The sequence below is a fragment of the Thyridium curvatum genome, assembly GCF_004353045.1.
Source record: "Thyridium curvatum strain D216 chromosome Unknown NODE_27_length_422201_cov_78.887067, whole genome shotgun sequence".
NCBI lineage: Eukaryota > Fungi > Ascomycota > Sordariomycetes > Thyridiales > Thyridiaceae > Thyridium > Thyridium curvatum.
The window spans coordinates 238,092-253,560 of record NW_022156782.1 but is presented as its reverse complement, the minus strand read 5'-3'; the positions used below and the strand labels follow the sequence as shown (position 1 = coordinate 253,560).

The following is a 15,469-nucleotide window of genomic DNA, read 5'->3' as shown; positions in this document are numbered from 1 at the left end:
CTGACACCTGAACCGGCGCCCTGCCGCCATTCGGCCGTTTACTACGAGCCATGTACCTGTACGTTGGATACTGGTGACCTGCCTACCTACGGGTGCCTACAGGATTGGGCACGAGACTCACCCGCTGGAGGGCTACCTGAAAAGGCTCTCTCTATTCTCTCGTCCTCATAAGTCTGCTCGCTCTTGCTGCAGCATCTGGAACAAGCAACGATCACTTCGACAGACGCTCTGCTCTCTCTTCTGGCCCCGCGCTTCGACACCATGAACACATGGAGACATCAACATATCTACTCCACCCATCCGACAATATGGGTCGACCTGATGAACCGTAGCACCCAGGACTGGGGCGTGGGCTACCTCCCCATGAATGTGTTCGCTACTAATGGTTCCCTCAAGAACGGCTCGGCCGATATTCCCGCTGACCCGAGGGCGTTCATCATCGTCCACGCCGGCAATGGCTACACCAGCGGGTCACCAACACCTCAGGTGGTATTTGGCATCGTCTCTTTCATTGCTATCGTCCTTACCATCCTACTATCATGGTATAACTGGAGCACCATGGTTACTCCGTCGAATCACGGCATGTTATCGTGGATCACGGAGCCAGGCTACCAGCTCAGCTCGACGCGAGCCACCCATCATAGCGCCCGCAACACCGTCACAACAGGCGTCGCCGCCGGCACGAGCGCCGTGGACGATATTGAGATGACGGCGAACGATGGCCTGCAGTCGACGGCCAAGTTCGCCGACATGGGACGCGTAGGCACGTCGGCCAGGCTTTTCCAGAGGCAGATAATGCAGTACTATTACGAGCCAGTTGTGACGGAGCTGGAGCTGGATGTCAAGCAGCCCGGTGAGGACGTCGACGATGACGACATAGAGGAGGTCATCACGCTTGCGCGGCGCATGCTGAAATTCGACAATGACCTGTGGAGCAATCGCAGCACGCTCGGCTATCGCGAGGCGACGCGCCATAGGATCGCGGAGAAGCGCGAGGCCATCACGAAGGACATCAAGGACACTGTTAGCGGCTGGGCTCGGGCGAGGTGGGATACCGACGAGCGAGAGCAGCTCACGAACATCATGGACACGCTTTACATTGAAGAACAGGAAACAATCGATACGAGGGATGAGGGGAGGCAAAGGCACAGGCTGTCCACAGCCCGCACAGAAAGGATGCGGCGCTGGCTATCTCAGCGATCTCGTACACAGTAAGCTGAGAGCATGGAGCTCTGAAGCGTCACTGTAAATTATGGGCCTTTATTCAAATTCTGCCGTTTATGAAGATAACGTGCGTGATTTTGTAAGATACGACAAAGCTTGACGTGCGCATCAGTGTCGACTTGTTCGTGAGCTATCGTGTCTTGCCTGTGGCCGGTATATCAGCCAGTAGTCTACCGAATCAGTACCAGCGTGGCCGGACGCTCGGCTAGAGAAGCTGTCCTTCTTCCTCAGGTACTGGTACCTACTTGTCATGTAGCCCTGCCAAACAAAACGAGCCCACATGCCTTCCCCAGACAGTTCATTCAGCCCATGTGTGGACCTAGCTGCAAGAGGGTGGACTGGACAGGCTGCCCATTTGGCCACACTCGGTCTCAACCTTACAGGGAATAATCTTGCCTTGCCGAAAGATGCCCGGCGCCTAGAAAAGCTGGATAAGTTGCAAAATAGCCCAGGTCAGGCTGTCATTCCCACAATCTCGCAATCAAGTGCCAATCCTGCCACACCATGACCTAACCTCCACGAGTGTCGTTTACTCATACTTTGCGAGGAGGTACTCATCCTCCGAGGCCTCCCGCAACGTCTGTGACTTGACCAAGAGTCAATTAGGCTACACCTTCACGCTTGTTGTACACGATGCCCTCGGCCGCTTATGTTGCAGTCACTCCAGCCTCCGAGGCAGATGGAGAGGAGGGAGGTGCCCCGGTTTCGTTGCCGCCGCCGTGGGACGTAACTCGTCCCCCAAGTTCAGCCTCAAGATCGTCACTACCGAGCATTGAAGACAGTTTATCCGACGGGTTCGACGCTTTTAATACTCCCGCTAACCGGACATTCTACTTAAGATCACCGTACAAAAGCCTTGACCCAAACAAGAATGAAATCCGACTACTGAGGTTTAGCAAGCCGCTAGTCCCTCCGCAAACGAGCCAAAAGAATGATTCATCTTGGCAAGGCTCAAGATGGTCCGGGGTGGGTAGCTCATCCGCTGCCTCCAATTCACTGATCTCATGTGAGATTCTGGACAAGAGAATGCTGCCCTGGGTCCAGGGGCAGTATATCGCGCTATCGTACTGTGCAGGATCCGCCAAGTCCACAAAGATCGTCACAGTCAACGGCCAGCCCTTCAACGTCTTCGCCAACCTGGCACACGCCATCGAATGCGTTCTGCGATGCTGGTCTGCTAGAAAGACGGGTCTGGACGGTGACTTAGTGCTCTGGGCGGACCAAATCTGCATCAACCAGGCCGACAAAGAAGAGAGAGCGAGCCAGGTGTCAATGATGCAGGATATCTACCGGAATAGTGCCAGCGTCTACGTTTGTCTGTCTACGCCTGATTTACCCCGGAGTGTCTCCCACAAGGGGGCTGGCGACAGTGGTGGCTGGATGTTGTGGACGTCTGTGCTGACGCTTCCTCACAAGCCGGCCGACCCTCAAAGGGGTACAGAGAGATTCAGGAGTCCCATATTCCACACAACTTCGAATCCCCCCACGGCATCAGCAGACCAAATGTGTAGCACCCTACGCCACCAGCTCATCAACGAGAGGGCCGCCAACGAGTGGATCAGTTCTCTAGAGCAGTTCCTTTCAGCCCCTTGGTGGAAGCGGGCTTGGGTGTACCAAGAGTTTGTCATGGCGCCTCAAGTGCAATTCTTGCACCATTCCACATCTATCCCATGGGATGAGCTGTCTCCTTTGCTCGAGTTCGTATGTTACGAGCTGCAAGACCGGCTGGATGACTGGCGACTATCAGACCATCATCATCAACATCCCAAGGAGGAGAGAACATCGAAGAGGGCATCCGAGAAGAGGGCACGCAGTAGCGGCAGCGGTCGGACAGTTTCCGTTCACGAGCGCCAGCTCAAACAGCACCGGGACGACAAGCAAAGGCTAGAACGTGAGCTCGAGGCGGCAAACCTAGATCGACCCTCGTACCTTGATCGGGCTGTAGCCAGAATAAAAACGCAGCGCCTGAAGAAAAAGATCGAGGCCCTCGCTCTCGAGATCCGGCGCCTCGAGGGTGGGCCCCAAGAATTACTGCAGGTGCGCGGTGGGCACACCATGCAACAGCGGCGTCCGAAGGACCTTGCGGTGGCCGAGTCGACCGAGATCACCGCGGCCCGGCTCCTCCTACGGGAGCGTCTGACGGCGCTGACCTCGGCCCGGCGAACCGTGCTCTCCATCGCCAGGGCCCGGCGCCAGCGGCCGACGGCGCTGACGGATCTCCTGCTGCACGCGCGCAACTGCCTGTCGTCGGACCCGCGCGACCGCGTCTACGCCTTCCTGGGCCTGGCCGAGGGCGAGTACGCCGTGACGCCGTGCTACGACAAGGCCAACACGGTCGAGCGCGTGTTGGTCGACACGGCTCGCGCCATCGTCGCCCACGACCACAACCTGGACATGCTCGGCTACGTCGGCTGTCGCTCCGGCCCCGTGGTCTTTGATGGGGACGGCATCCCCACGTGGGTACCGGACTGGACCGCGCCCGAGGACAGCGCCGGTCTCGAGTTCCACGACTGCGTTCGCCGGCTGCGCGACCGCGACCGCGCGGCGGGCCCGTTCTGCGCGGCTGGCGGTACGCGCCATGTGATTGCTCCTCGTCCAACCGCCGGGGCAGGAGGAGTGGCAGCTCAACCACCGGCCGGCGGGCCGCATGACGTTAGCAACATGCACCTGCCGGTGAAAGGCGTGCTCTTGGGCAAGCTGGGAAATGCCGTCATGCGCAGTGGCAATGGCCCGTCCCATGCGCCTAGGACATCCCTAGAGAGCCGAAACGGTGGAGACTCGTTGCCACTCCCCATGCTCTTGATCCAGGACAGCGCTACAAAGCTCCGTGCTGTGGTACCCAAGACAACGGGATATGATGATGAGATATGGGTTCTGCAAGGTGCGAAGCACCCCGTCGTGCTGCGCCCCCAAAAGAACGGGAAGCAGTACTTTAGCTTCCTCGGTGAGTCTGTCGTACTCACAGACGCTGAGAGATTCGCCGACGTCATGTTTGGGCAGGCTATGAAGGAGGCAAGTGATCACAGGGCAACTTTGCGTGACATTTATCTCGTCTGATACTGTCATCGAGGTAATTATAATCCATACAGCACAATACAAAGGCAATGAACATAATACATATATTTCAAAGATACCCTAACCACTCCCAGTGTTGGGGAACCCAATTATACTGTTGAGCGCCCTTTTCGAAAGGAGACTAAATTCTCAATCTCTTGGTCTCCGGAGTGAAGCTGGCGACATTTTTGACGATCACCGTGCCACTGTTTGAGCCTGACTCTCCTGACAAGCGCTCCGCGCAAGATCCCATTTCATTTTATTGAGGGGGGGTTGGAACTTATCACATAGATCATGAAGAATAGTAAAACCACAGTTCACATTGCTAGACCATCAATGAAGTGACCCTATCAATATATCGGTCGCGTGCAACGTGTGTCCTTGAGTGGGTAGTCTGATGGCGGAGTTGCTGTCAGCATGTCATATCGAGAGATTTCCTCTAAGGACTCAGGCTGACATGTGGATGTGAAAGATCAGACAAGTAATCAAGGAGCCGAGGTGTACCACCCGTGTCATACAATATCATTTTAGAGGCAGATATTCACCCTGTCTTTATTGCCATCCCTTTTGATTGTGTTTCTTCATCAATCATTAGACCACGAGCGATTGACAATGCGTGACTCTGTCGAATTTACCACGTATTCCATTTATTCCCAAGACGTGTTTGGCGTCTAGACACCCCACCGGTGGTGTTCAAGAGTGGCGGTCCTGTCGGTGGCTCTTGATACCCATTTGCCTCGAGCGCCCATTCAGGTCGGGCTCGGCAGGGCACGCAGCCAGGCCAGTAGTACTCGGGCATCCTACCCGACACCGGGTTGCGGTACTGGAACCACATCCGTTGGATCTCCGGCCACTCAATCGGTCTATCACTCCCGCCCCTGAAGCTAGCTTCTCGGTCACCCACCTCGGGTAGTGTCAGGTCAGGCGGGTACTTCTGCGCCAGAGACGAGGTAGAGTTGGCGCTGCTGCTCGAGTTGCTGACCGTGGCTGTTGCCCAGCCCTCGGCCCAGTTCTTCGACATCCAGTAGAATTCATCGATAGTTACGCTCCACAACTTCCATCCCTTGCCCTCCTCAAGCACCATCTGGTCGTGGTACATCGCCCCGTTGAACGAGCCAGCCTTGTCGATGCTGGTAGATGGTTGCAGAAGCCTGGCCCGGAGGGTCGAGGAGCGGCCGTCGTCACTGACGAGGATGACTGGCTGTGGTCGCCAGTGAAATGAAATGCTTGAGCGCAAAGCAGAGTGATTTGTGCCCCACTGGGTCGAACATGCGGTTGTTATCCGTTCTGGTGTAGCGTACCATCCAGTGAAAGGTGAAAGTTTATTGCCCTTCGAGGCGTGGATGGCGCCAAGAAGCGGACAGGCCAAGTCGTCAAGCAGATAGCCGTAGGCCGAAGAGACATTCTCAGTGCCGTCCCATGCAGATGAACGTGCAAGGAGGCGTGCAAGCTCACTGATTGAATTGATCGTAACTTTGGCGTTCTTGACCAGTTGGCGGGACCTGCGCGGAGAGAAGTCCAAGAATGGCACAGACGCATTCTGAGCCGCAAAAGAACCGCCGTCACCCCATCCTTTGAAGTAGTCCGCTTTGATAAGAGGCGTAACATTGAGTTCTTGAAATCTCCATAAGCCTTCTTGTTTGACGAATGTGTTGCGAAACACGGAGAACTCCCAAGAGGCAGTCTTTGAATTCGCATCACCGGTCATACCGACCTCGATGCCGCGGGCAATGGCTTCAACACCTCCAGGCAGCACGTTGACGGTCGCACCAAATATTGGGTGGTCATTCAGGATGCCTTGAGAGAGCCCTTCTCTTCCCATCCGCTCCATCGCTTGCCGGACACCCGATGAGTCGAGGTACGATCCGGCTCCCCGGATGTTGACGGTCGAATTGGGAGCGAAAAGGTCAACGACATCCGTCCACATACGGCGGTCCACATAGTAGCCATAAACATGTTGTAAGTTGCGAATCTCGTCTTCGTCGTTGAGTCGTTCAATTCGTTGAGCGAGCTCGCCCAAGCTCGCATTCGTCTGAGGAGCCTCTCCTATCGGTTCAGAGACTGCAGCTCCAGCGTTCTCTGCAGTGAAGTGGTAGGGAACCACTGGAAGACCTCCGCCAACGTTCCGCCAGCCTCCTACATAAGGTCCAGCATACAGCGCATAGTAATGCAGCAGTGATATCTTCCATCCAGATTCTGTCTGGACGTATTCGTTCTCATAGATGCCGCCCTGAATGCGCGTTCCACCTTTGCCATCGCCCATGAACCTCAGACCGTTCCACCGCCCCTTCGCGGACTTGCCATCTGCTGATAACGTGATCAGTGGGTTTTCGGTTATCATTGTATCAAGGGAGCCCGACTGAATGCCATCCATTCCATTTGCATCGTCTCGAAGCCAAGTCTGGATCGCAACATGCCCAGTGGACGAGGCAGTTCCCCATCTCAGTGTGCCATTGCTGGAAAAGAGGGTTGCCATATCGGCCCAGCGTCCAAACTGGGCAAATTGGGCAAATGTGCGCTGAACATCCTTAACCTCGCGTACCGACTCTACGCGTTCCAAATCCCTGGCGAGAGAGTCGATGGCCACATTATCACGTTTCGTTTGCAATTGACTCTGAACGGTCCTTGAGATGTTGCATGCGAGGAAGATTGCGACGAGAAAGTAATTGGCTGAGAGCTTCATCTTGAGACCTTGCACGGACATGCATACATTCGTCTTTTCTGAGCCCGCAGGCAGGATGTCGTGCAGATGGTCATCACTGGGCTTCTTTCTATATACGCCATTTGCGTAGGTATATTTACCAAGCTTGCGTTTGACTCCACAGGGATCACCGTGGCGGTGGTAAGTCACCCATATTGTCGGGTTAGTTCAACGAGGGAAATATCCATCACTTTAACCGTGATCCGCCCTTATTACCATGCCGCGGTCGATATCGGTATTTGCAGGCTGTGACTCTTGGAAACTAGCACTCCTATATAGACGCAAAGTACCAGACTTGGCTGACGCGCGCCATTCTGTACAATCCTCGGCATTTGGAGGAGACCATGGATCGAGTGCGACTGATATCTTCGAGGGTGTTGATGAGACGCCCAAGCCTGGAAAGGACATGTCAGGTTAAAATGAAAGCTGTTGGGGGCAAACTAGCATGCTTAGGGCGTATCAGGCCCAGCTTGGCTTTGCTTCACTGAGCATTTACTTTGGACAATTAGGCCCTGCACTTAGATGACTGGAGGATATCTCAACATGCTAGCCATTGTCGTATAGAAATAGTGTTGTTAAAAATTGGGCCACACATCTCTTTTAAGTAAACAGTATTGCATCATCTATGGACCTTCTTTTCACTCTAGAACTGAAAGTCGTGTAGGACATCTAAAGTAGATGGCGTGGCGGCTTCGGTTTGATGGGACCCCGACTTCAGACGTATCGAAATCGAGAGGATCCCAACGAGCTAGCCACTATCAGCTATTAAAAATGGCGTTAATAGCGGGCCGTTTGTCTTGTTTGGGTCAACAGTATTGCGTCATTTGGGAGCTTCCATTCCGTTCTGCGTGTTCACAAAGTCCACGCCCCCGAAATTTGTGAGGCACAGCGAAATGAAACAAAACCCCAGAAGAAGACTAGGGAAGAATGTGGTGCGTTTAGAGTCGGGTTTGAGATTGCGCTAGGATCGATTCCAGGTTAGAGGACTGGGATCTAGTCCACCAACGACCGGCATTGAGGCTGTGGACCGTTCCCGAAATCCGACTCGGCAACTTTTTGATATTGCAACCACCCAAAACGGATGAATTGAGGCTCTCGAAAGCATCTGAAGTAGTTGCTTGCTTACAAAGCTTTCTCCTTGAGTCAATTTTATGTCTCGTATCACCGAGAAGTGCTAGGAATAGCCTCGCGATGATAGGCTGCTCTTGTCGAAGTGGCTGCTGTGCCTCGTAGTTAGGGAGGGCCTTGAGACATATTGTTACTACCCCTTTTGGACAACACTATGTATCTAGACCCGAACGCTCAAAAGGCTGACTCAAGTATTAGTAGTTTATCAGTAGAATTTGAATTGTCTGCGACGTTGGTCCGATTTCCGATGCAGATGCAGATGGAAAACCGTCATCGGCCATTGAATGTCTCCAGAGAATCTTATTAAAGGGTCTCAAAGAAGATTTGAATTCATGTCGTAACCATCTCTCTCACCACAACCTCATCGGGTCACAGCTGCTACTAGCAACGAGCCCTTGCCCCTTCTTCCTCGAGAGACCTAAGCCGATAAAGGACGCCTTCCCCCGTGCAACGAGAAGCGGCAATGTCCCTCCGCGCGACACTCCACAACAAGTGGTTTCCCTTACCACTCCCGCCCAAGGATACATTCAAGGGCCAGCGCGTCTTAGTGACAGGAGCCAATACCGGCCTGGGCCTTGCGACGGCCAAGCACCTCCTGAACCTGAGCGCCGCCGAGGTGATCATAACATGCCGAAACGCGACGAGAGGCAACTCTACCAAGGAGCGCCTCGAGAAGTCGATACCCGGTAGTAAAGGCCGGATTAGGGTCATGGCACTAGACATGGATCGATACGCAACATGCGTGGAGTTTGTGAATACAATCAAGAAGGACTACTCTGACAAGGGCGGCCTCGACTACATCGTCCTAAACGCGGGAACCCATGAGGCGACCTACAAGAAAAGTCTGGAAGGCTGGTAAGAACGCACCAGAATGGAATGGTTGGGAAAGTTTTCTCAATTTGACATCGAACCCAGGGAGCAGGATATACAAGTAAACGCGCTGAGCACGACCCTGATCGCCCTCCTCCTCCTCCCCTACCTCAAGGCCATGCGCCCGCATCGAACATCACCTGCGCATCTCGGCATCATCAGCTCCGGCACTCATCTCAACATCAAGATAGATGAGTGGAAGAAGTACCATCAGCAAGGCGGCATCCTGAAGCACTTTATCCCTGCAGAAAACTTCCCCGGATCCATGTCGATGTACTGTATCAGCAAGCTCATGGTCATATATGCGGTGAGAGAGATTGCCAAGCTGGCACTGGGAAGCGATGGACAGTAAGTTTCCAAAGCGCAGCCATCCTATTTCATTTTCTTTTCTACATGCTAAGAATAGTACATGCAGGCCCGACTTTATCCTGAACCATATTTGCCCGGGCATTGTCGCAACAGAGCTCTCCCGGTCCATGAGAGCTCTGTCAATCATTTATGATATTGGAGCACCTATTTTCACAGGGCTTCTTGGCCAGAGCCCTGAGAACGGATCAAAGATTGTCCTCAAGGCTGGCTTGACGACCAAGGAAGAGCATGTGAGTGGCTCCCATTGAAGATCTGGAATCGTGGGCTGAGGCTAATGGACGTTGGAATAGGGCAAGTTCATCGTACGATATATGACGGATGAAGAGTACAAGAAGTGGGTGGTTGGGTCCCTTGAACCTCGAGTGCTGAGCTAACTTCAGAAAACAGGAAATCCGAGCCATTTGTCGGAAGCAGCCAGGGACAAGAGGTACAAGCACTGGTCTGGAAAGAAATCCGAGACGAGTTGGTGGCCAAAGTACCTTCTGTTCAAGAAGCTCTTTTGTAGAGCGTCAGATATTTCGCTGTTTATCGGGGTAGGGATCAGATTCGATTTGTGGTGCTGAGGGCAGAGATCGTGCTTCACACCTTGTTCAACCGCAGCTTTGATCTTGGGGGTATATGCAAGAGCTCTAATGACATTCTATGGAGGGATACACTGAAAGACTTGATCATTTACAGTATTAGATTTCAAATGTAGAAAATCAAGATCGAGAAGCCGCTGTGTCATCCGAGACGAAATCCCAGGGCGGCACGATGTGATAGAACACCGAATGCAGCATACAGGCTATGATGTTAGCAACCCTAGGTGATAGTTAGCAAATAATGATACCATCAGTCGTGGTCGTTTGGACTGGAGGTAGCTCTCCCTTACATACCAGTGTATCCAGTGCCAACCTGGAAAGCTGCTTCCCACAAACGTCCCAAAGCACCGAGCAGGATTCATACTCGCGCCCCCATAGCCGTAACGTGAGTACCCCGTGCCGAATGTCATACTACCCAGCGCCAAGCCCACCAGGAACGGGCCAAGCGTCGGGCCGACAGTCTTTCTTTGTCTTGGATCGAGACCGACCCCAAATGCAAAGAAGAGGATGATGATGCTGGCCATGAGCTCTGTCGTGAATGCGTCCCGGATGGGGACAACCTCTGGATAGAGCCAGCACCCCCCTACTTTGAAATCTCGGGTGCCGTAACTCGCACGTGCCAGCAGACCGCCCAGCGCTGCTCCTCCAGTCTGGAAGCTGACGTACATCACCGCGCGGGGCAGTGAGCACAGACGCGCAAAGAAGGTCGCAATCGTGATCATCGGATTCAAGTGGGCTCCAGTGACAGCGCCAAAACAGAACGTGAAGAGCGTGAGGTACACGAAGTTGAGTATGCTGGCGACAAGAGGCCCTATGAAGGCTGCGTTATCAAATACGCCCCACCGCTGGGTAGGTTCCAACGGGATCACCGAGGGGGAGATGCTGGTGTAGATAGTCAACCAGACCAGCATCAAGGTTCCTGTCCCTTCCATGTGAGCCTCAATATGTGCGTTCGATGTGAAGCAGGGTACTCACCCATCCCCTCGAGCAGGGCCGCCTTCCATAAACCGACCGTGAAGAAGGGCTGGAGGTTGAATATGTCCTTCAGGCCCATGTACGGTACCGCGTCCGGTATGGATTTCAAGACCTCCTCGTTTGGGGGACTGTCGCCTCCATTGCCTCCTATCCGTCCCACAAAGGGCGAAATGTGAACTCTGGCATCCGAGACACGGCGGTGATGTCCGGCACCCTCCCCGAATCTTCCCATTGCTGCGAGGTTCTCCATGTCTATCCTACTACCGCCCGAGTCCGAGTGCTGTCGACGCTGCGCCATAGTATCATGCTCGGGCATTGGGACCAATGCGGCGCGAATAAAACCGGTTGCCGTGTTCTGAGACGTGGAGGAGACGCGTGCCGCTGATGAGATCGTGAAGTTTTCCAGTGGGGCTTCAACACTTAGTTAGCGGTTTTAGTGGATGACTAACGGATTTTGTCATCTGTGTCAGCTGTGTCAGCATTTGTCAAGGTCTGGTTCTGATGTTCTTGACCATGCATTGATCCTCATCAAAGGAAGAACAAGAAGGCCAATTCCCGGGCATATCAGGTCGAGATCCTACCTGTCGCAGCCCCCTTTTATCGTCAGTCAAAGACTAGGGCAGTTTTGTCAATGCTCCGGACGGCGTCTTAGCAAAGGCGCTGTAACGGTTATTAGCTAATTAGGGTATGTTAGCAATAGCTTACAATGGATTCCGATGGATGTAGACTTGGCCCATGAAGAAGCCGAAATTTCGGATTGATCTTGCTAGTCGGCCTCCGAGGGCAGTCTGGCTAAGCTACTTGCTCATTGTGTCGATCTCGGCTTTCGCATCGACCACGGTGTGCTCCAAGGTCTAAAGCCAAGTCTCTTGCTTCTTTCCCATGTCGTTGTCCTCTTTCTGTCAGCTCGATTGACAAGCCCGAGGATGTCAAACTTTTCGCTATGGCAACGAAAACGTTCCTGTTTCTTTTATCAGAAATATCTTGACTATCTCGACTACCAGATGTAGATGGTTGAGTGATTAACATGCTCGAGGCACTTCCAGCACATCTTGGCAGGCAGCAAAGTGATTTTCGGCCCTCTGCCTTCATCCTCGTTTGCCTGTCGCGCGAGGTATGCAGTCACAGCAAGCCGCGCAAGCCAGTTTCCATGCACTCTGACAACCGCAAGACCGTGCTGGCATTCACGGAGCTCATCCCAGCTCTCGATACTTCGCAAGGAGTCATCTTGAGCCCAATCGTCAGCTCTATGGTCGCAAGGAGCCTGAGACTGTAACCTGATGATATGGGGGCTGTTCAGCGCTCCAACAAGATCGAAGTCCCCAATCCATCGGCCGGAGTCCCGAATGGCAATGACGGATTCCTTCTTCGTGAATTGGACATCTTGGTTTCCTTCTGCGCCATGAACGTCCAGCGACCTTTCCCACTTAGTGAAGCCCAGATGCATCGACGTTGATCCGAAATGGTCCTCTGGTTGACCATCAAACCGGTTCATGTTCATCACCCTCCAATTCTGATCGTCTATCGGCCTGATCATGGGGTTGCATACGGAGGAAAACAACACCAGACCCGGCTGGCCAATATTGCCCAGGACACGACTCACGGTGCCATGTTCCTTCCTCGATAAAGGATCGCGAAGTAGCTGATGCCATGTCAACAAGCTGCTGAGAAGATTTTGACCAAGAACATACATACCTGGGAAGGAACATAGATCGAGTTCTCGTAGGACATGCCAGTGACGCCAGCCTCGAGTTCGGAAGGGCTAATGTCACAATTTCCTAGGAAATACGCCAAGATCGCCAAAGTATCTGCGGCTTGCACGTGCAGAACGGAGACGCCTCTTCGCTCCCGAGAACGCGCTCCCTCCAATGCCGAACCCAGTGAGGATAATGGGATCGTTGCTAAAGATGTGCAACGGGTATCAAGTCGCCCCCCACTTCCTCGAGGCATCGTGTCGCATATCCAAACTGTGCAATCCATCGGAACAAGGTGTTGTCTTCATAGTATTTGGCTATATGCGTTCCAAACTTGCCATACCGTAACGCCCACCAAACGTCTTCGGGCAAGATAGAGGGCGCGGTGCTGTAGAAGGATCTGGAGGGAAAATAGATGCCCGCCTTTGAGTGATCGCCAAAGGCAAAGTGATAGGTCTCACCGTGGGATGTGAAATGGAAGCTCTGGAAAGCGTGGGATGTGAAAGGCGAGAAGTGAGAAGCTTCCCCATCCGAGTCACTATCGTCGCAATCTTCATCTCCAGATCCGGACTCGTCATCATCAATATCGCTGTCACCTTCGCCGCCACTGTCATCAAAAAATTGATCATCCTTCTCGTCATCATTAGCATGATCGTTGTTAAGTCCAGCGCTGCTATTGCTCTCATTGCGGTCATGTTCGCCGACAGCGGTATTGCGGGACGTTGGAGTATCGGGACGAAGAATGTCCTCCACGATGTTCTCGTGTTCACTTCGATTGCTAGTGTTCGTTGGAGATTCATCAGATGCGTCGACCCTGTGACTGCCGACGCCGCGTTCTTCAAACTCTCTGCCAGTGTCTTTTACAGCGTGGTCGATATTGGAACTTGAGGCGACGCGGGAGGACATGGATGGAGCGGTTGGGATCCCAGCAGGTGTCGTCAGCTCTGGATCTGTCCAACTCACAGATGAATCTGGGCAATACGCACAACCCCTCATACCGGACACTGAACTGTCTTCGTTTACGAGGGGAGTGTATCGTATTTGGCCATCAGCGGTTTCATAGCGGATGAGAGCTGCGTAATACCCGCCAGGTTGATCGACGCGGGAACCGCATCTCCGCAACGCGCTGACCCTATCCTCTGGTGACTTGAGACAAGCGATAAAGTTTTCCACGTCCAGAAGTCCAAAGAACTGCCTGTCGTCAACTGGGCCAGAACGACCGTCAGCATCTGCCGGTTTGAAATGCGGACGGTTCCTGCCCAACTTGATGAATGGATCTGCGCCAGGCCCATCCTCCTGATGAAGGGCTTCCGCCTTCTCGAGTAGGCCCCAACCATCGCGGTTCTCACTAAGCTGCCCGCCCATATGATGAAGGATATGAAACGACAGAGCAGCCAATAATTTGATCGTAAGTGACTCTTGCGCTGGTGCGATGTTCCACATGCGCAGAATGGAACCCAGTACGACAAGTCGAAATTCATCCGCAGAAAGTCGAGAAGAATGGTCGCCACGAACCTCTGTCGTTGTTTTGACAGGCTCACCATAGTATTTCAGGCTGGCCAGCGAAAGAGACCACGTGATTCCTGACTGAGATCCTGTGACGGAGGGACTGCACCCAAGAGACAAGAGACCACCGGCCGGAATGAGGGGGTCCGTCATGGTCACCTCGATCTGCCTCTGGCCGAAGATTTGCATGTCGGGGTACAGGTGCCATGCGGAGAGCCCGAGTATCGCAGCTCCATTATGTATCTCCTGGGCTATCCCGGATACAACGTTGTCCATTGCACTGGTGGCGATCCTCCAGACTTCGACCACATCTTTATAAAGCGTCGCCTGGGGACGAATGCAATATTCAACATTCTTTAGTATCAACCGTAGCTGGGCCTGCTCTTTCTTCTTGATCTCGTTCGCTGTCTCCAGCCAAGCACGGGCACTTGCATCCCATGAAGCAAGGTCACTTCTAGATATTTTATCCGGCGCGGCAGCAGCCGCGAGCTTGAAAGGAACTTCGTCACCACGCTCCATGCAATGGGCAACTTCGCCGCGTCTTTCTAGGACCAGCTGTACCCAGATCGACGTGGCTTCCGGTGCTTCCCACACAGACGCCAAAAGGCAGGCTAACAGGTGCATATGAACAGCGCTTCCGTTTGGGTCTCCCGACGTGGCAGCGGCCCACATGGAGGTTGCGTCGACGCCAGTGTATTGAGAAAACACAGACTTGATATGTTCTTTGACACTCGGCTGGTGGCTTCCTCGGCAATCTCTGACGCTCGCTTCCCATATGCCGCGATCAAAGCAGGGCTGGCTGGACAGACACCAGCAAACAAGGCCGACAGGCGACGCGCCACCGAGTGACAGCTGCCATCTTCGGCCTCGTGTTTTCTCTGCATTGAGAGAAGCTGGCCGACTGGCTGGAACTCTTTTGGGGCTTCGTACTTTACAATGCTGAAGTCGAAATTGAGGTTGGCTGCCGCGATTGTCAACTCGTTTGTTGCGCTCGCCAACGCGGCTTGCATGCGACTGACGCTCGTGGACATGGCTCATCAATAAATTGCCTGCCAAGCAAGGGATCAATTGAGACCGAGATGATTGATCAAAGTACAAGAGTTGCGGGGTGTGTGCAGCATCAAACTGCGGCAAAACATCGTCTGTCGGTCACGGTGCTGATGCTGAATAAATGATGAATTTTCTGCAGATGGGGAGCGCAGGCCAGAGGGATTCGTAAGACCAATGACCGCCTTTCGTGCCCATACAGACCAGGCGCTGCCTAATATTTGCTTGGTTGGTCAGAAGGCATTCGAGACCTGAACGAAGCCAACACCCTGCTTTTGCATCTGGGACGCCACTCATGCACGAGACGGCCCGAGTGAGGA

The 15,469-nt window shown here is 53.6% G+C and overlaps 5 protein-coding genes across 5 annotated transcripts; 3 read left to right on the top strand and 2 right to left on the bottom strand.

The window, feature by feature from the left end:
* Positions 1 to 261: 261 nt before the first annotated feature.
* E0L32_005301 (uncharacterized protein) lies at positions 262 to 1,215 on the top strand (the record flags this gene model as incomplete). Its single annotated transcript, XM_031139808.1, has 1 exon — positions 262 to 1,215. One exon carries the CDS (start codon positions 262 to 264, stop codon positions 1,213 to 1,215), a length of 954 nt encoding a protein of 317 aa, XP_030996320.1.
* A 642-nt stretch (positions 1,216 to 1,857) lies between these two features.
* On the top strand, positions 1,858 to 4,281 carry E0L32_005300 (uncharacterized protein; the record flags this gene model as incomplete). The annotated part of the gene is made up of 1 exon (XM_031139807.1): positions 1,858 to 4,281. The coding sequence occupies one exon, from the start codon at positions 1,858 to 1,860 to the stop codon at positions 4,279 to 4,281; it is 2,424 nt and encodes an 807-aa protein (XP_030996319.1).
* Positions 4,282 to 4,909: 628 nt separating this feature from the next.
* On the bottom strand, positions 4,910 to 6,961 carry E0L32_005299 (uncharacterized protein; the record flags this gene model as incomplete). The annotated part of the gene is made up of 1 exon (XM_031139806.1): positions 4,910 to 6,961. One exon carries the CDS (start codon positions 6,959 to 6,961, stop codon positions 4,910 to 4,912), a length of 2,052 nt encoding a protein of 683 aa, XP_030996318.1.
* A 1,609-nt stretch (positions 6,962 to 8,570) lies between these two features.
* E0L32_005298 (uncharacterized protein) lies at positions 8,571 to 9,851 on the top strand (the record flags this gene model as incomplete). The annotated part of the gene is made up of 5 exons (XM_031139805.1): positions 8,571 to 8,962; positions 9,023 to 9,325; positions 9,384 to 9,576; positions 9,637 to 9,680; positions 9,734 to 9,851. 5 exons carry the CDS (start codon positions 8,571 to 8,573, stop codon positions 9,849 to 9,851), a joined length of 1,050 nt encoding a protein of 349 aa, XP_030996317.1.
* A 218-nt stretch (positions 9,852 to 10,069) lies between these two features.
* On the bottom strand, positions 10,070 to 14,774 carry E0L32_005297 (uncharacterized protein; the record flags this gene model as incomplete). Its single annotated transcript, XM_031139804.1, has 7 exons — positions 10,070 to 10,130; positions 10,222 to 10,852; positions 10,903 to 11,313; positions 11,484 to 11,496; positions 11,930 to 12,544; positions 12,598 to 12,664; positions 12,952 to 14,774. The coding sequence occupies 7 exons, from the start codon at positions 14,772 to 14,774 to the stop codon at positions 10,070 to 10,072; spliced, it is 3,621 nt and encodes a 1,206-aa protein (XP_030996316.1).
* Between the last annotated feature and the right edge of the window lie 695 nt (positions 14,775 to 15,469).